We start from the raw sequence: 20,494 nt of genomic DNA on the forward strand, positions 1-20,494 counted from the left end.
TCCAGATTGCTCTCCAAAATGGCCGGATTCTTTCACTACTCCACCAACAATGTATTAATGTCCCAGTTTTCCCACATCCCCTCCAACATTCATCATTATTTGTTCCTGTCATCTTAGCCAATCTGATAGGTGTGTAGTGATATCTCATCTGTTAATTATTCAATAGAAATTGACAATATACATAAATCACAGTTCCAACTTGTACCATTATAAAAATTATGTCTTAGGACATAAAAACCTCACAAATAAATGCAGGAAAATTGTTTTGTTTTATTTTGTTTTTCTAATTACATGCAAAAATAATTTTAGCTTCCTTTTTTTAAAATTTTGAGTCCCTAATTTTCTCCCTCTCTCTCCTCCCTTCTTCCTGAAAAGGCAGTGTGATATAGATTATATGTGGGCAGTCATGTCAAACATTTCCATATTAGTCATGTTGTGGAAAAAAATAGACCAAAAAAGATAAAAAACAAGTTTTTAAAAAGTGTGCTTTTTTCTGCGTTCAGATTTTAGCAGTTTTTTCTGTAGAGATGAATAGTATTTTTTCATCCTAGGTCCTTAAAATTTGTCTTGCATTAATCATTGTACTGCTGAGAATAGCAGTCCTTAACATAGTACTGTTTCTGTATGTAGTGTTTTCCTAGTTCTGTTCATTTCACTTTATCTCAATTCATGCAAATATTTTTAAGTTTTTCTGAGAGCATTCTTCTCATCTTTTCTTATATAGCACAATAGTGTTCCATTATAATCATACACCACAATGTGTTCAATCATTTCCCAATTGATAGGCATCCCTGCAATTTCTAATTCTTTGCCACCACAAAAATAACTGCAATAAATATTTTCGTACATATGCATCCTTTTCTTTTTGTTGTTGTTGTCTTTGAGATATCTACCTACAGGTAGTGGTATTGCTAGGTAAAAGTTTGTGTGATGTTTCAATCATTTGGGCATAGTCCCAAATTTCTCTCCAGTTCACAATTCCCCTCTATTAGTGTCCAGTTTTTCCATAATTTCTCCACATTTGTCATGTTCATTTTCTGTCATATCAACTAATAAGGTTGTTGTTATTGTTGTTTGTCCTTCGTAGATGGTGTCATGACATGAGCTGCAGCTGAGAGTTGTGTTTTAATTTGCATTTATCTAATCAATCGTGATTTAGAGCATGTTTTTCTATGACCCACATATGAGTTTATGACAATAGATATAGTTATATAGGGATAGCCTTGATTTCTTCTTCCTGCAGGATAATTATACACAGGTTTTAGTGATGACAATGCCATATACATTAAATAAAGGGTCGCTGAAAAAAGCATTATGTAAAAGAACAAATCATTGAAAAATGATCAATTTCATTAAAGAAAAAAACAATGAAAACTTTGGTTTTGGACTTGTAGCCAAGGCAACAAGTAAGTTAACCAAAATCGGCATTCTGAAAATTAAAGAAATTAATAGAATTTGGGTGAAAATGAATTAATAAAAATAAAAAACTGGTTTTAAAAATTAAAATAAACTTTTTTACTAATTTGATTTTTTTAAAAAACCAAATTACCAGTATACAAAATGAAAAATAATTCACAAGTAAAGAAATAAAAACATTGTTTTTCCCAAAACTAAAGTCAACAAGACCTGAGTTCAGAACCAGTCTCAGACACTTATTAGCTATGTTACTCTAGACAAGCCACTTAATTTCTGTTTGCCTTAGTTTACTCAACTGTAAAATAGGGTTCTCAATAACGTCTACTTCGCAAGGGTTGTGAAGATCAAATGAGATAATTTTGGAAAGCACTTAGCATAGTGTCTGATACATAGTAGACATATATTGTTCCTGTTCTTCTCTTTCTCTCCCCCCAAATATATGCCAATTAGACTAAATGCTTAAATGAAATAAATATTTAAAAAAATATAAAATACTTAAATTGGCTAATCAACTTCAAATCAAATTTTAAACAAATCAAATTCAGAGACAGAGAAGTTGCAGAGGTTAGATTGAAAAAAGTTTTACAGAATCGAAGTAGATTTATAAATAAATTTTTCCAGACTTTAAAAGAATAATTAATCTAACTTTTTTTTTTTTTTTTTTTTTTTTGCAAAAATAACAAGATAAGAGATCCTACTAAATATAGATAGGATCTTGAGCCAGGGAGAATCAAAATAGGAGAAAACTGTAGGTCTATCTTTAATGAACACAATTGTAAAAATTTTAAATAAAATTTTATAGAAATAAAAATAAAAATAAATAAAAGGAACGTATCACCAAAGGTTTGCACTATGATTAGGTTGGATTTAAACCAGGAATTTGGGATTGGCCTAATATTAGGAACACTACTAACTAACTGCATTGGCATTCTTAATTACCAAAAAAAAATGTGATTTTGTCAACAGATATATTAAAAATTGATGAAGAATGAAGTAAGCAGAACACAGAACAATTTATACAAAAATATCACCACCCTCCCTACCAAAAAAAAAAAAAAAAGCAAATTTGTTATTTATATTTCCATAGGACTGATATTGAAACATATACATTACAGAAAGGTGATAAATTTCAGGTACAGAAGATAAATATTTTTCTATGAAGCCAGTCGTTAAATTTATCCTACTTAATAATACACATTTATTACAAGAAATTTTTTATTTCTTTTTTTTTCCCTAGTAGAATAGAAATGGAAGGGAGAGAAAACGGATTTCATTAATTTTTTAAAATTGGAGAACATGTGAGGGGCTACAAACGTGAAATGCTGATCATATATGTTTTACTTTGTTACAGGAGATCTTTCTCAAATATTTGTAATGAAAAAAAATGTCAATAAAATTTTAAAAAGAAAAACATGTTTGATATTTAGATCCTTTCATTTGTAAATAGATAAGGTTATCCGTATTATCATGTGATAAATTAGAATGAGATATTCTCCCTATGTATGGTAAAAATATCATTTCCTGTTTCCGAATCTTTAAAATTTATTGTTTTTTTCCTTAGATTAAAGTTGTGGATCCCAAAACAAAAAACTGCACCACAATTGCAGGTACAGGAGAAGCAAGTAATGTTATCACCTCAGCTTCTACAGAGTCAACTTTTAATGAACCTGGAGGCTTATGTATTGGAGAGAATAGTAATTTGCTATATATTGCTGATACAAATAATCATCAAATTAAAGTGATGGATTTGGAAACCAAAATTATTTCTGTGGTAAGTAGAAATCTGTATAAATTAAACATTTTATTGGGCTACATCTGTTATCAGCTTTCTTATAGAATTTAAAGTATGAACTGAACAAAATCCCTCTGTATCAAATGATTGAGGATAATTACTTGGTATAGTAAATGATTGCCCATAATATTTCTTGATAACCAAACCAACAAGATTGCTTTAAGGATATTCTGTTATTCTTAAAATAAATATTCTATCTGTACTGAGAGTTTGAGAAGGATATTGCAATTTAGAGAAATATTGATGGTCTCATTAAAATAGTGGAGGGGGGCGGTTCAGAGTTCTGATTTTTTAAAATATTTATTTGTATGTATCTTTATGTGTATTTATACATACAAAAGGGCAATAACCTAGTATAAGGAATTGAGGGCCAGCCTTGGAATCCAGAAAGAACATATTCAAATCCTATCTTGATAATATAAAAGATAAGGGATGATGGGCAAATCATTAAGCTCTCAGTGTCCCAACTATTTAAGACTATAAATTAAAACAAGTTATCATGTGCTTTGCTGGACGAATACCAGCAAGTTTTGACACTAATGGAATCACAGTTTTATATATAGTTCTATACATATATATATATATGTGTGTGTGTGTGTGTGTGTGTGTGTGTGTGTGTGTGTATGTACATATGCAGATATGTACACATACCCATACATACACATTCACACACACACACACACACAAACACATATTTATATTGATTGATGTTAAATTAACCTTTAAATATATAGTCTTAATTGCTGATGGGAAAAATTATTAGTTAGATAATCTTGCCAAAAGAGGAATTGAGTTTGATTTCCTAAGCTACTGAAATGTAGATAATATTCGAAAAAAATAGTATAGATTGAATGCAAATTATTTTCTCACCCTAATTGTTGTTAACAACTCTTTCTAGATATTTCATTTTAGCAGTAAAAGATATTAGAGAGGGAATATAGCGTAGTAGATAGAGTTAAGAGAATTAGAAGAAAAAAATAAGGATATAAAGGAGGGATATACACAATTAACAATCATAACAATAAAATGATCCTACTCATAAGAGGGGTGGAGTGGTGGTAAATTATAGTTGAAAACAGAATCCAACATACAATTTACAAAAAACCTACTTGAAATGTAAATATTCACATAAAATTAAATAAAAGGATTGAGCAGAATTGTTAAACTTCAGGTGAATTTTTTTCATCATGATTTTCAGGTAGTCTAGTAATTCTTAGATTGTCTGTCCTGGATCTGTTTTCCAGGTCAGTGGTTTTTCCATTGAGATATTTTACATTTTGTTATATTTTTTAATTATTTTTTTTGTTTTGATTGGCTGATTGTTGATGCCTCATTGAATCGTTCACTTTCATTTGCTCAACTTTAATTTTTAGCAAATTGTTTTCTTCAATTAACCTTTTTACCTCCTTTTGCATTTGGCCATTTGTTCACTGTTGTTCACTGTTTTTCCATTTCATCAATTCTGTTTTGTAAGAAGTTGTTCTTTTTTTCCATTTTGCCAATTCTATTTTCAAGTTGTTTTCTTTTTTTCATTTCACCAAATCTGTTTTTTAAGAAATGGTTTTCTTCTGCATATATTTTTTTCCATTTCACCAGTTGTATTTTTTAAGGAGTTGTTTTCTTCAGATAGTTTCTATGTTTGCTTTTCCAAACTCTGCTGCAAAACTCTCATTTCATTTCCCCATTTTTCTTGTAACTCTTTTTTTTTTTTTTTTTTTTTTTTTGTATTCATTTTTCCAAATTACCCCCCCTCCCTCTATTCCCTCCCCCCGATGACAGGCAATCCCATACATTTTACATGTGTCTTGTAACTCTTTAAGATCCTTTTTAAAATTCTTCCAAGAGAGCCTTTTGAGTTGGATACCTCTCTCTTTGAGGTTTTATCAATTCCTCAAGATGAATTTTCTTATAACTTGGTCTAATTTAACAAAGGGTTAGAATAAAATAAAAGGAAAATGGACAAAGTTTCATGACTGTGGACAGGGGAAGAGTTCTTGATGACACAAAGAATAGAGAAGTTCACAAAAGTAAATGAATACATAGCATCTGTTCTAGCATTGAATTGCTTTTTGTTGATGAGAATCAGCATCCAGGTCTTCATTGCCCCTTCTACTTAAGTTAACAATTTTTTGACTGTTCTAACCAAAGAGAAGATACCAGGAAATATCCAGAAAATCAAAGTTTCCCATTATTAGTATCATGCCTCTGTGGCCAGACTTTTAATGTGATACCCAAATTCATTACCTATTTCCTTGTTCTATTTCTATGAGCTCTCTCTGGTTTCTTAGATTTTTCTTCTTAATATGTGGTGCTGCTATATTCCTTTTTGTTCCTTTTTTATAAAGTATATTCTTCCTAAACTGTATTCCATTAATTATTAATTTTATTTATTTATTAATTTTAAATTGTCTCTGATTTAATTCACTTTATTGCCCACACTTTGTGCATTTGTGTTTATCTAGCTAAGCATAGGTTTTATTTCTGCCTTCTTTCTTGAATTTTGTATCATATGAACTTGTGGGTATCTCTACTGCTCTTCTTTCTACTCCAGGTAGATATATTATAAATAAAATAACCCATCAAACAAATGTGTGCTTAGTGACTTTTAAAATATTTTTTATAGCTCCCTATCATCAATTTTGAAACTGCTGTTGTTGACGGCCCATTTCTAGAAAAACAGAAGCTACCTAAACTTCCTAAATCTTCCCCAAATATTAAGCTTTCACCATTGACTGTATCTCCTGGTCAGAGTCTTCAGTTTATACTAAGATTAGATCTTCCTGCAGAAACAAAACTAACAGAAGGAGCACCTAGTTTCTGGTTTCTAACAGCTGAAGGTGAGTACATTATTGATATTTCCAAAGACATAACATATTAATATGTTTCTCCTTCTCCCTTACTACATGTTATGATACAAACATTCACATATTCAATGGACATGGAATCAGGAAGACCCGAGTTCAGATTTTGCTTCAGACTTATTAACTGTGATGTTAGGGAAGTCACTCTTTCAACTTTCATTTCTTCATCTGTAAAATGGGGATAATAATAGAACCTACCTTCCAGTATTGTTGTAATGATCAAATGAGATAACAAATTAATTGCTTTGTAAATCATAACGCACTATACAAATGCCTGGCTATTATTGTTGTTGCTGCAATTATCATTATTATTAAATTACAATAATTGACTTTTTTCCTTTAATATTATTTCTTTCTCAGAATTCCATGAAAAGACATTTAATTTTTAGTCAGAAGAGCTGGGTTTATTTCTGAACTTAATATACTTATTAATATCTATCCCCTTAATAGTCATTTTGGCTATTCTTTAAAATTCTTTCTCTTATTTACTAAAAGTAGTAATCCACCTGAAGCACATATCAATCATTGTCCATATAAATTGGAATGTAGACTTCTGAATGCTTGTTCTTGTTTTTGTTCTAGTTTCACAAGGAAAAGAAATTTTTTTTGTGTTACCATATATAGTAATGTTATTAAGAGAATTCAGTGTGACTGGCAGTTGAATAGGATCAACATTGTTTGTACCTCATGGACTTTATTCTGTATTAAATTTTTACTGAAAAGAGCCATTATGAACAGAGAAATCTAAACCAAGAAATGTCTGGAAACTGCATATCATTGGATCGAACATCCAGAGACTTTAATTCTTGATCTAGCCCTTTTACTTTTTAATTGTGTGACATTAAATAAGTGACAAATTCTCTGTACCTTAATTTTCTCATCTGTAAGCTGAGGCTAAATTAGATATGTAGATTCTAAAATTCTGTCATTTTATGATATAGCCCTCTAGTACTCACTTGGAGAAGCAGGAAGAAAGTTAACAAAAAGACAAAATAGAGAAAGGCACTTGGATAAGAATCAGAGAAATGTCAGGAAGCTATTACATCTATTCTGACAAACTGACTAATATGTAGTACTCTTAAAATTTCCATAAAACTTCTCCAGTAAGCCATGCTTGTGGCTTCAAAGTTAAAAGAGAATGAAATTATGTTGAGAAGTTCTTTTTAAATTGACACATTATTAAGTATAAGAAATTGCCAGCTGAAGAAACATAATCATATGCAGCATTTCTTGTTAAGCTTATACAATGAAATCATAATCAACAGAGATATTAAAAGAACATTAAATGAAGGATCAGAAAAACTGAGGTAAAACTCTTAATTGTATGGAGGACCAATTCTCTTTCCATTGATTCATCTGAAAAATGGGAGTGATGTCTCTCCCTCCTACAGTTGGGTTGAATAAGAGAAGTTACAGTAACATCCTATTTAAAGTCATAATCTCAGGAAACTGAGACCCAGGGAGGTTAAAAAAAATCATAACTAATTAGGAGCAGAGTTGGAACTTGTATTCAGTTTTCTTGACTGTTATTGCAGTGTTCTTTCTTCTGCATCACAGTGTCTTCTTTGAAAGCCGGGTTTACAACTTCAACTGTACAGAACACGATTCTGAAAACAAAAGTCAGTGAATATGGCTTCTGACAATGCAAAATAGCTGACAAAAACAATGGCATTAACTCTGTATGCTTTATTGCTTCAGTGTATTATTAACTTATTTAATGACATGCAGTTCTTAGCAATCTTGGTTGCCTTGTTTCCTAGCCAACACAGCACTTTCTAAGTAATCAACTAGAATGGAAATTTATTGTCACAAAATCATGGGCATTTCCCATGAAATTTTGTCTTTTTTATGTTGACTGTTTTTTATTAAAATATATAATTTTTGAGAGTCTAACTTAAGTATAGAAAATTCAAGTTATTCGGCATTTTTCAAATAATATTTAATTTTGTTAATGTAAAGGCATTATATTATAAATAATATAAGAGTATAAAATTACAGAGAATACTTAAGATAATTCTGTTTTCAGTATTTGGCACACTTTAATTTCAAAAGAATGAGATTTATGTTTGCTATATTCACATAAAGGAAAAATATGAAGATATTCTATAGATGCTAATAGAAAAGGACTTTATTTTCTATTTACATGTAAATATTTATGATCTTAATAATTATGTGTTTTATTTCCCAGGTAATGAATGGCTTCTTGAAGGACAGACTCCATCAGGAGAAATTAGGAGTCTTTCTAAACAACCTGTGATATCACTGCAGATTCCCTATAGTTGCTTGTCATTTGAATTGGTTGTGTCCATCTGCGTGTGTCTCTATTACTGTAGTGCAGACAGCAATGCCTGTATGATGAAAGGAATTCTATTTAGTCAGCCTTTACAGATTGCAAAGAAACACCACAGTAACACACCTCCAATAGAGTTGAGATATGTGTTTTAGATAGCTAATCCTCCACAATTCAACCAGTTACTTTAACTTATTGCTCACTATTTTTATACTAAACAGATGGCTTTCCTTCTGTCCCTTATCACCTAGTGTTTAAGACAAAATAACTTGAAATTCAATTGAATTTGAAATGTTAATTTTCTACCTATTTATTATATGGAGAAATATCTACATTGTGTGGCTAGCTAAGTTCTAAGTTATTGTTTGGACAATGGTTCTGTATGGAGTGTGGCTGTGTAATATAATTATGTTCTAAAAAGAAAGATCATGTTTGAGGTCCATATTAGGATTAGTAAAATTAGGTGCAATTGATAAAATAGGAAGTGTTTTATTTAATATGACTTTTTTAAACTCTGTGACATCTCTTAGTAAATCCACAATATTTTTCACAGGAACCAAGATTAGATCTGCAATTTTGTAAAATTATCCAAATCCAAAGCATAGATTCTTTCTTTAATTAAAAATGGTTTGTCTATCACAGTAAAATTTTAAAGAGGAACTTGATGAACTTACTCCTTAATCTCTTCTATGAATATCTGAATTATAACATATATTTAAAATATAAATTTACCTATCTTATGCAAATTGAGTGCTGCTCTTAGACATCATGTTTGCCTTATATGAAGAGGATAGCCATATTACCAAAAAATGCAGAGATTGAATTTGGATGATCCTTTTTTTGAAAGCTACTTTTTGAACTTAGGCTGAAATACTTACTAGTCATACCAAACAATGAATGTGGTCCAGTAAATATTCTAGTTTTGCAAGGAAAAGAAATTTTTTTTTAATTATATATAGTAATGTTGTTAAGAGAATTCAGTGTGACTGGCAGTTTAATAGGATCAACATTGTTTTTACCTCATGGACTTTATTCTGTATTAATATGAAATGCAAATATATTTGGTTGATGTCTTTTGGTTTCTCTCTTCCAAAATTAAAATTCTATTAATTTTGTGTTATTTTTTAAAAACAACTCTAAGTATTCAAAGTGGAAACATTCCTCTACTGTCAGGAGGTATTGTATTATATTTGTATTCTACAAACTAATTCTCCATATTGTCAAAACTGAATTTAGGTTGTTCTGATGCTCTCTCTTTTCTCTTTACTAAAAAGAACAACCTTTGAGAACACTTAGAAAGGTTGCTTTTTTATTTGTAAGCCATAAAAGCTTATTCTTTTATACTGTTGAAGCAATGGTAAAATATGTACTAGGTTAAGAATGACATTTTCCCCTAAATTATAATTTTTAAAATATCATCAAGGCTTTTTCTTGACACCTTTTAGTTAATTGTTGAGATGATTTGTCATATCTGTTACTTTCTACAAAAACCGAACCTGCACACAATTTAATCAAATGTTTTGTCCTTAAAAACATTTAAAGGAACCATATTTATTGATTTAGTTGACAAATACTTATTGAGCATATGGAGAGGCATGCCTTTTTTCTTTCTTTCATGAGACTGGGGATTTGCAACTATGTAACTACCAAGATATAAAATATAAATAAGTATTATTTATTGACCCATTTTACTATATAAGTTGTTGATTTGAAATAATTAACTGCTGTTATCTCTCATGGTTGAAATTTTAGTAAGGAATTAGCTTAATCAAGAAATTTCCGTTAGATTATTTGTTTTGCTAAATTCATCCTTTAAAAAGATTTCAAATTATATAATATGAGGGAAATTAACCTTGGATTCTCTGTCTTATTGGCTCATACATTCTTACATAAAACACAAGAAATGAACATTAATACCAAAAAGATGGCATATTATTCCTATTGTCTTATATTAGAACTTGGCCCGAAAGAACAGTATTCTAAAGTCTCACTTGATTTATTGTATTTATCTTTTCTAGTTAAACAGGATAAGAATATTCTGGCTCAGTCCTTTCCTGTTCCAAAAGAATATGGATCCTTTCATATGTTCTCCAAAATTACACTTAATTCAGAAGTATTTTTGACGGCAAATATATTTACAAGTATTCTCAATTATGTGCTCTCAAAAAGAATATTTATTATATTAGAAATATTTTCTTATGGTAATTATTTACAAGTATATTATTTTTATATAATTAAAAGATATTCAAGATACTTTATTTTTTAGAACTTTTTTTCAAACTAAGTTTATGTCTTCAAATATCTTTAAAGCATACTTTAAAAAAAATTATTATCACAGAGCTAGCTGCAACTGTTTTCTCATTGATAACGCTTATTTACCGAGGTTAATCAAATTGGTGAATAAACCACAGGATAAGTTCTTCAAAACAAAACTAAGATGCTTAATATAGAAGAGAATAGAAGTTTTAATAGGTTATCAGATTGAAGCATGTTTCCTACATGAAGAAGGAAAAGTAGACAGTTGGAGTAATATTTTTTTCAGTTTTGCTGTATTCATTGCCTTTTGCACATTTGCAGTTGCTTAATTTAATTTGCCCAGTGATGGTGTTGTTAATCAGTAACTTTTGATGAAAAGGAATGTAATAAATGCCTATTATAAGGTACTTGCACGCATTTTTAACAAAATAAATTAATATTTTTAAAGCAAACTCGATATAGAAGTTTTATACAAATTCATTCTGCTGATTTTTGCCATGTTGGATTTTGTAATAATAGCAGCATTATATAGAATATATATTATTAATATTATTGCATTTAGAGGAAATTAGAATTTCCTCTAATTTTATTCACATGAACTTGGTGTTGCTAAAAACAAATATTTATTTTAAATATATTGTCCTTTTTTGGTTGTGTTTAATCTTTTTACAAGGAAAAGGCAATGCTGATTTTAAACATAAGATTGAAAAAAAATTAGTGCACAGTAGGCTACTGTGATTGCTTGGCTTGTTTAATAATTTTTATTCTTAATATTTAGTAAGAAGGCAAAGTTGATTGTTGAACTATCCAAATTTTTTTTATAGTGGCCTACTTACAGAGTTACTACTTTTCCTTACTTCCATTTGTTTTTGTGATAAATTCATTTCCAAGTTAGTAATGTTGAAATAAGGGTCAGGTTTTTAATACAATAAGAAATGATATTAGAAAAAACAAAAAAACCTCACTATATAATAATTTTTTCTTCTCTTTTGATGCAAAAAATTATCACTTGTCTATATTAATATTCAAGGCACTTATTTCTTTAGATTTAACTGATTTTAACATATTTTTGACTGAATTGTCACTAAGTTACATGTGAAGAAAATTTTCAAGTAGATGAACATAGTATAGTGTTCTGTATCTTTTAGACATCCTTAAGATAAACTATGGCAAAGTAAACACTACTATTTTGCAGATTTTTTTTTTAAAAAATTACATCGATGTCTTTGGAACAGCTTTCTGTTTTGTGCCTTCTTATTAACCAGTTTCAGTTTTCCTAAACTGTATATTCTAGAGAAGTTTGAAAATGGAATTGATCTTGTCATTTTTGCTCTTTCATTATTAATTTATATACTTTGAGATCTTTGAGAAAAAAATATTTTGGACAGAATTTCTCTTTAATAAGCAGGAACATAAAAACAGCGATATCTCATTGCATAACAATGCCTGTGGGATCCATGTTGTGGAACTAACTGTTGAGGTCTTTCTAGAATGTCCAATAATATACCAGCCTTCTTTTGCATAACCTAAAGTAGATAAATCTCATTCTAAATTTTATAACATGTTACAATTTTATCTAAAATATAGAGAATCAAATAAATTTCTCATATATACTTTTCCCAAATGAAAAGATTCATTTTCCTTTTTAAAATTTAGACTCAAAGATAAATATTTTCTTTTTTTATATCTTATTTAAAGTTTTTAAAATAATTAAAGTCACTATTAGCTCAAGTCTATCAATATGTCTAATTTTTAAAGTTACTTAGTAATGATTTCCTTAAAGGCAATTAATTTTAAATGCTTGTATTTATCATAATAATGCTGAAATTGAATGTTAATATTTTAGTTTCATTGTCTCCTAAGCTTTGTTGCTGTATCATTCAGGGTCTAAAAAAGTTCATTTTTAATGGTTCATTTTTTAGATATTTTGTATACCTTTTTTCCCTCTTAGATTCATACAGGGGCTCAGGGAACCATGAGAGATTTTACATGTTGGCAGATATATCCAGTTATTATAACCTCACTTTGTGGGAGTTCAATAACTTTCCAATGTTAACTGTTCTAACATTGCTATTTTAATTATTCTTAGAAATATAATTAAGACCTTGTTGAAAGACCCATTTTAAAATGAATTCCTGAGCCCAGGATTGTTTGGAATTCTTAAAGAGTTTCATGAATATTCAAGTACGAAAGGTTTAATAATAGCCAGAGATCTAGAAACTGTTAATTGGCCAACCTGTTAACACATATGTGGCACTGTATAAACTATCACCCAAATAAAACAGACATAGAGGGGCTACCTCCACCCCTTGACAACATATTTCAACATGTAATAGTGATTCTGATTTCCCTTCACTACATTAGGCACTATTGTAAAAACAAGGTAGTGTTCATTAAGGTGTGATCCAAAATTGCCAAATTCAGTAATGAAACCTTTCAATTATCAATTCTTTGTGCCCATATGATTATGGTCTTCATCAATTTTGCCACAAAGTCCCATTCTAAAAATCAGCTGTGGTATGAGTTGTTGTTATATTTAAAGAACCATACTGTGGAGAAAATTCTGGGATTAGAAAGCCGAGATATTGCATTTCTGATTTTGCCATTACCTGCTTGTGTAGCCTCAGGAAGTATACTTTATCTTAATAGGCTTTGCTTCCTCCTTGTCAAAATTAGAGCCCTCCCAGATTTAACTTAGAGTTGTATTTTATAGTTACAGGCAGTTCAGGTAAAACATTCAGTTTATTAGCTACAACTGGCTAATAATAAGCAATATTCCCTTTTCCTCATTGTTACATGACACACAATTCCTTAACCTGAAATAAGACCCTGGGAATATGTGTAGCAATATGTTAATTTGGTTAAAAAAAAAAAAAACCTTTTAAAGAAAATTCATTTAGTAGAGTAATATAAAAAGAAATAATTTTGAAAGTTAGAGGCTTAATCTCATGTCTTAACTCAAAATCAATGTGATGAAAACTCTGGAAATTTCTTGTGTTAAAAATTAAGGTCAGACTAGCTGCTAATGATTTGCTGTTTTTCCTGTAAATAGTTGAAATAAAATGGCAGTCTCTGTTCAGGTCTTCACCATGCACTCCTCTCACTAACTGTTGATTTAGTTTAATTATTTTCAAAGGTTAATATCATGAAGTGAGAGCTGGAAAGTTAAAACCCCAGATACTTGTTGTGGAATGTTTGCGTAGCTGTAGTTAGCCATTGTTTGATGTGTACCTCCTCTTCACTGGCTGCTGCTTTCAAGTATAGCAGAGGACATTTTGTTCTACTAAAAACTCCAGAATAAGGTATTTCTAAATTTACTTCCCTACCTAAACCATCAATCTAATGCTTTAAAACAAAACAACAATTAGAAAATACTTCAGTAATATGTCCTTTTAACAGTTTAATTGAATTCATATGAGTTAGATTTCTTTAGCTTTGGATAGCATGCATTCTCTAGCTCTCATTTGCCCTGGTGATCTGTCTCTGTGTGAGATTGGACCCTTCAGTTTTGTTTGCTTGTTTCACTTGAAGGACTTAAACTTGCCATCACAGTGGAAGAATGATATGGACAAGACTAGAGTAATGCACTGTGCTTCTCCCTCTCCCCCAATAACTTAAAAGTAAGTGAAATCTCAGCATCTAGAAACTGAAGAATAGGTATTTCATTTGCATGGTTTCACTTTATTTAACCTCTCATAATTATATTTTAAGGTATATGATAGAACAAATACTGAATAGTCAATATTAGCAAAGGCAAAAATAGAAGACTGCTTACTGAAGTATTGTAGGATATTCATATAATTGTATATGATTATTATAGGTATTTTAACAGTTTTTGTGTCAGTGGGAGAAGCATGCAGTAGCTTTATGCAGTAATGCATACCCACTGTTGTATGGTCTGCAACACTTTACTAAGCCTCAGATATAGACATATTTTTTTTTTCTCTGAAAGGATTAAAATGTCTCCCTAAATGTAAGCTATTAAGATCCGTCATTCAAATATACCCATTTAAAAAACAATAATCACCTTATTTTCCCAGCATATCCTAATCCTCAGTCTTTACATGGCATACAAAACTCATTTTACCAGTATGTGCTTATATTTGAGGAGACTTACCTAGAAACACAAGCTCAGAGAATAACAGGATGACTTTGTTACCATGAGTCATTATCTCCCTAAGCATATACCAGTTGACATAGCAGTAGGAAGCTAGCTTGGGATTTTAAAGTTACTGTAGTAATCTACATATAAATAATGGATAATTTAAGATTGATTCTGATTTCAACTTTTTATTTTGAATTGAACAATTTGAGACATTGCTTCAGATTGCAATCTTGAACTGGACAAATTAAGGAGCGTTAGACTTTTCCTCTTGTTTGTATCATATAAAAAAGTTAAAGGATTTAGTTTCAGAGCATGTAGTTGTACTGCCATGTTGTCTTTTCCATATCTGTCATTCCAAAGGTTTGATTTGAATCTTTTGATTTCTTCTTATTATGTGTTCTCTAAAGATAAAATGTAACAAAGTTCTATTTAAATAGAATACCATAATTCTAGATGCATATGATGTTATATTTAGACGGAATTGTTTTAAAGAAAATATTTGTAAAGTACTTTATGTGGGCAGATGAATATTTTTATACTGTGCTATTCATTTTAATATTTCTACATCTTCAAGCAGTATAATAATGTTAATGAAGTTGAAGACTGCTATGAGAGAATGGTTTTATTCAACCAAGAGAAGTATAAAACTGATTGATATAAAGCATATGCTTATACTGTATGCACTGAAATCTAATGTCTTCTTTTCTAAAGCTTTGTACTTTTTTCATTAAAAAGATGAAATATTTTCTCTCTAAGACCACATTTCTGTATTATTTATGCCTTTTTGTTGTCTTGTACTAAACTTGTTTCATAAAAGAAATTTTATTATATGGATAATCATATAGTATAATAATTTTAAGTCATAGCTTAATATTTAAGATTTTAAGAACCTATTTAGTAGATAGCATTGAAATTTCAAAATGCTTAAATTTGACTGCTCTCAATCTAATATGTACAATTTCCATTATAGATAGTCTGTATTCATAGCACTTTAAAGTTTACCCGTATTTATATAAATAAAAGTATTTGGTTTATGAAAATTATCAATTACTATATTTGAAATCATTACATAACAAAACATAAGACTAGTTGGAGATGCTCAATATATGTTATATGGAAGAGGCTAGGTGAAAACATATTAGCTGTCTTAAAATATTGAAGGATGGTCATGTAGAAGTATGAGAAAAAAATTGCTTCATTCTGGAGAAGAGAACTAGAATCAAATCTGTGGAAATTGGAGGAAGTCCGATAATAGAATAGGCTACTCCTTAAGTTATACTTCCCCATCTCAAGATGTTAGATAATTGTCAGTAATACTGTAGAATGGTTGATTTGAATGAGAGTTTGGGCTAAACTAAGGTCCTCTTTCAAATATTCTTGATTTCTATTTCCTAAGGAGAAATTTGTATAGATAGCCATAAGGCAGTCTTGAAGGTTTATGGCATCATCATAGTTAATAGTTTAGAACTTGATCTTAAATTTTCTTAGATAGACCCATTCATTAATAACAATTAATACAATTAGCAATGCAAGTTTAGTTTATACTAAATAAAGTTTAATTTAATAATGACAGATTCAAAAATATTTTATCATTTCTATATCTACAAAATTTATAATTATTTCTAATAAGAAGCAGGATGTTGTAGTGGATAGGAACCTAACTTCATATTTGGAAAGTCCTGTTCAGCTTCTCACATGTATTGGCTGTCACCTAATTCCTTAGCTAACTACAAGGCCATAAAATAAAGAGAATTGCATTGATCTCACAGGAATACCTCATTTGTTCCTTATGTTACTCAATCCTTTTCACTAGTAAGTATTAATAACAGAGTTCCAGGATGTTAATGCTTAAAAGAGTTTTATCCAAATTTTCGCAAATGAGAAAAGAATCCCACAAAAGGAAAATGATTTCCCAAAATCACAACTAACAACTGTCAGACCCAGGAATTAAATATAGATCTTTTAACTCGAAGTCCAGTTACTTTCACCACAGCATTCTATCTTCAAAAAAGTATGATTTATCCAAGTATCTCCCCCTCTACCTTAGTTTTATTATTTGCTGCGGCTGAATTTATCTAGACTGATTGCTGAGTGATAGAAATCTAGTTCTTTCTAAAGCTCATACTGGAAGCCTTATTGGAACTATTAAGTAGCAAAATTAGACTCAACCTGTGATCTCATTAAGCTCAGTGATCTCATTTTTTTTAAATTTGTGACTGACTTTATTTACTATGTTAAGTGACCAAATAACATCAACAGAAATGTATCATCCCTTTGGTAATTTTTCATAGCATTTTTTTTTTTTTACAACATTATCCCTTGTACTCCCTTCTGTTCCGAATTTTTCCCCTTCTTCCCTCCATTCCCTCCCCTAGATGGCAGGCATTCCCATACATATTAAATATCTTATAGTATATCCTAGGTACAATATATACGTGCAGAACCGAATTTTGTTGTTGTTGTTGCAAAGGAAGAATCGTATTCGGAAGGTAAAAATAATCTGGGAAGAAAAATTTTTAAAAATGCTCATAGTTTACACTCATTTCCCAGTGTTCCTTTTCTGGGTATAACTGATTCTGTCCATCATTGATCAATTGGAATTGGATTAGCTCTTCTCTATATTGAAGATATCCACTTCCATCAGAATACATCCTCACACAGTATCATTGTTGAAGTGTATAATGATCTCCTGGTTCTGCTCATTTCACTCAGCATCAGTTGATGTAAGTCTCTCCAAGCCTCACTGTATTCCTCCTGTTGGTCATTTCTTACAGAGCAATAATATTCGATAGCCTTCATATACCATAATTTACCCAACCATTCTCCAATTGATGGACATCCATTCATTTTCCAGTTTCCAGCCACTACAAAAAGGGCTGCCACAAACATTTTGGTACATACAGGTCCCTTTCCCTTTTTTAGTATTTCCTTGGGATATAAGCCCAGTAGCAGCACTGCTGGGTCAAAGGGTATGCACACTTTGATAACTTTTTGGGTATAATTCCAGATTGCTCTCCAGAATGGTTGGATTCTTTCACAACTCCACCAACAATGCATTAGTGTCCCAGTTTTCCCACAACCCCTCCAACATTCATCATTATTTGTTCCTGTCATCTTAGCTAATCTGACAGGTGTGTAGTGGTATCTCAGAGTTGTCTTAATTTGCATTTCTCTCATCAGTAGTGATTTGGAACACTTTCATATGAGTGGAAATAGTTTTAATTTCATCATCTGAAAATTGTCTGTTCATATCCTTTGACCATTTATCAATTGGAGAATGGCTTGAAAAAAAGAATTACCTATCCATATGTACTGTCAAAAAAATGTTATAATTGTAAAATTAATAAAATAAAATAACTATCAATAATAAAAAAAGAAAAAAAAATTTTCATAGCATTTCAACTGATAACCTTTGAAGCATATGGATATTGAAATTTATATAGCATTAGCCCTGAAAGTTAAAAGGATTTTTTAATTTATAAACTCTTACTGTTTAAAACATGTGAATCAAAATCTTGTTAGCATCAGTGAAATTGAACCTTTATTTTGTAAAAGTAGAATAAACCTAAGGAAAGAACTACAAATAAAAATATTCAAACCCATTTCTTTAATTTTTATTAAATTTGTTTTTTCAATTGATAAACATTCTCTGCCCATTTCCTCCACTTTAAAAAAATCACATCTTATAATACATTTTAATTAATTTAAAATTCACTTAAGCTAGAATCAATTTTTCACATAGGTGTACTTCATGTTTTTACCCTTTTATTCATTAGCACATGTGAATAAAGCACATTTGCTTTTGATGGTTTAGGTAAAGGTTCAATTACTTAGTGGAAGATTTTGTTGTAACTTTTAAATCTTACCTTGCAACTTGTTTCCTTTCAGAGCCAGGCCAGCCCTATAGAGCTAACTAGGAATTCAAGACAAGGTAAAATTTAAGTTTAAATTTTGAATTCAAAACCATCCAGCAAATTTAATCTAAACCACTGCATTTTCTAGGTTTCCTGTTTTGGTTCCCAAGTAATTTAAATAAAATAATTTTAATCACTACTAACCTATAAATGCTCATTTAAAGTTATGGGGAAAATATGTGCCTTTCTAAAAAACATACCAGTTTTTTAAACATGACTAGTTGTAAAGTCAGTTTGCTACTCCTCTTCTATTGCAAATCACCAAAAATTATGCAGATGCAAAGGCCATAAAATTCCTTTATGAAGAAAATTCCATTTCTTTCAGTGTGCAAGAATTAGACATTTCACTATAATTCCTTATACCGAACAATACATGCCACTTTAAGTTATACTTCTTCTATATCTGGCATTTCATTTCAATGACTACAACAGAGCCTCTTAGTGGAGCTGACAGGATAAGGAGGATAAATATTTGAAGTATATTTTGTCTCCTCATCCTGGAAATTGAAAACAATGGTTTCCCTTATGTTCAGGAAACTGACATGGCTTAAGAATCAGCATTGCAAGGGATCTCAAGGTCGTTAAGTTTGCCCCCTTTGTTAAAAACAGGCCCAAACCAAAAGTCAGAGAGCCGTTTTGTTCAGACAATTTATTGATGACATATATTAAACAAATAGGAAACTTTTTTAAAAAAAATAATTTTTGACTTAATTAGTTTTACTGATCTCTGGCAAGAAAGTAGGCTGATAATATGGATGGGGAAAAAGAACAAGTAAATTTTTTAGCATATTGGTACCTTGTTATACCAGATCCTTTGAAGCTTTTTTTTTTTTAAACCTTCAATTTTGTGATTTCATCAGGGTAGGAAAATCCCAGTGTGGAAATTCATTCTACTAAAGCAGATTAGCAACTTATTTGTAATTTAAGAGCCTTAGAGAAGTTATCTGGAGCACAATGCTGTCAGTGAAATAATACATTAATAAAGCCTCATGAATATTTCCAATAATAAGCCCTCTGCCAAATTCTACCATATTAGGTTGTGTAATAATGAGGTTCCATTGTGATCATTAGAAAGGTGTTTTTCATAGCAGATGGTGTTGGACTTAGGATCAGGGAAACCTTTATTTGAATTCAGCCTTTTGACAGTAGCTATGTAACAATGGACAAATCACTTGGCCTCTGCCTCAGTTTCCTTATCTGTACAAAGAATAATGTCGTTTGTTCCTATCCCACAGGGTAATTGTGATGCCCAAATGAGATAATTTATATAAATTGCTTTGCAGTATATAAATGTTGTTGTTGATGATAACATATATAGAGAAAATTGAACAACCTCTTTTTTTTCCCCTGAGGCAATTGGGGTTAAGTGACTTGCCCAGGGTCACAAAGCTAGGAAGCGTTAAGTGTCTGAGATCAAATTTGAACTCAGGTCCTCCTGACTTCAGGCCTGGTGCTCTGTCAACAACTTTTTTCAGTATACATTCCAACTTTTAATAACTAGCCCATATTTAATCTAAATCCCATGTGTGAAATATGAGCATTCCTCTTGTCCTTTACTCAAAGGAGGCACATAGTAATCTTGCAATTTCTTTTCAGATTAATTGTAGTGACTTAATTTTTATTTAATTCCTTTCAATGTGTGTGTATATATAAAAATATGTGTGTGTACAAATGTACAAATGTATATGTGTATACATACACATACACACACCCCCATGCAAATATATATCTAATGACACTTTCTTAGCCTCTAGTTATTCTCTGTTGAAACTCTTCATGAGTTTTTCAGGCCTGTTTTGTGTCCTAAAACCAAGCACTATGTGAAGTTTCTTCTCTGATAAAACTAAACAGTTTTAGAAC

General features: G+C 30.4%; 1 protein-coding gene across 1 annotated transcript in view; it reads left to right on the forward strand.

Moving 5' to 3' along the window:
* The window catches only part of NHLRC2 (NHL repeat containing 2), a 72,389-nt gene extending 56,629 nt beyond the window's left edge, over positions 1-15,760 (forward strand). Inside the window, exons 9-11 of the mRNA XM_074295659.1 lie at positions 2,978-3,187; positions 5,832-6,045; positions 8,258-15,760. Of these exons, the coding sequence (XP_074151760.1) occupies positions 2,978-3,187; positions 5,832-6,045; positions 8,258-8,514 (681 nt within the window). The 3' untranslated portion in view covers positions 8,515-15,760. The remainder of the gene's footprint in view (positions 1-2,977; positions 3,188-5,831; positions 6,046-8,257) is intronic.
* Positions 15,761-20,494: the final 4,734 nt, after the last annotated feature.

The sequence above is a fragment of the Sminthopsis crassicaudata genome, chromosome 2 (assembly GCF_048593235.1).
Source record: "Sminthopsis crassicaudata isolate SCR6 chromosome 2, ASM4859323v1, whole genome shotgun sequence".
NCBI classification, from domain to species: Eukaryota; Metazoa; Chordata; class Mammalia; order Dasyuromorphia; family Dasyuridae; genus Sminthopsis; species Sminthopsis crassicaudata.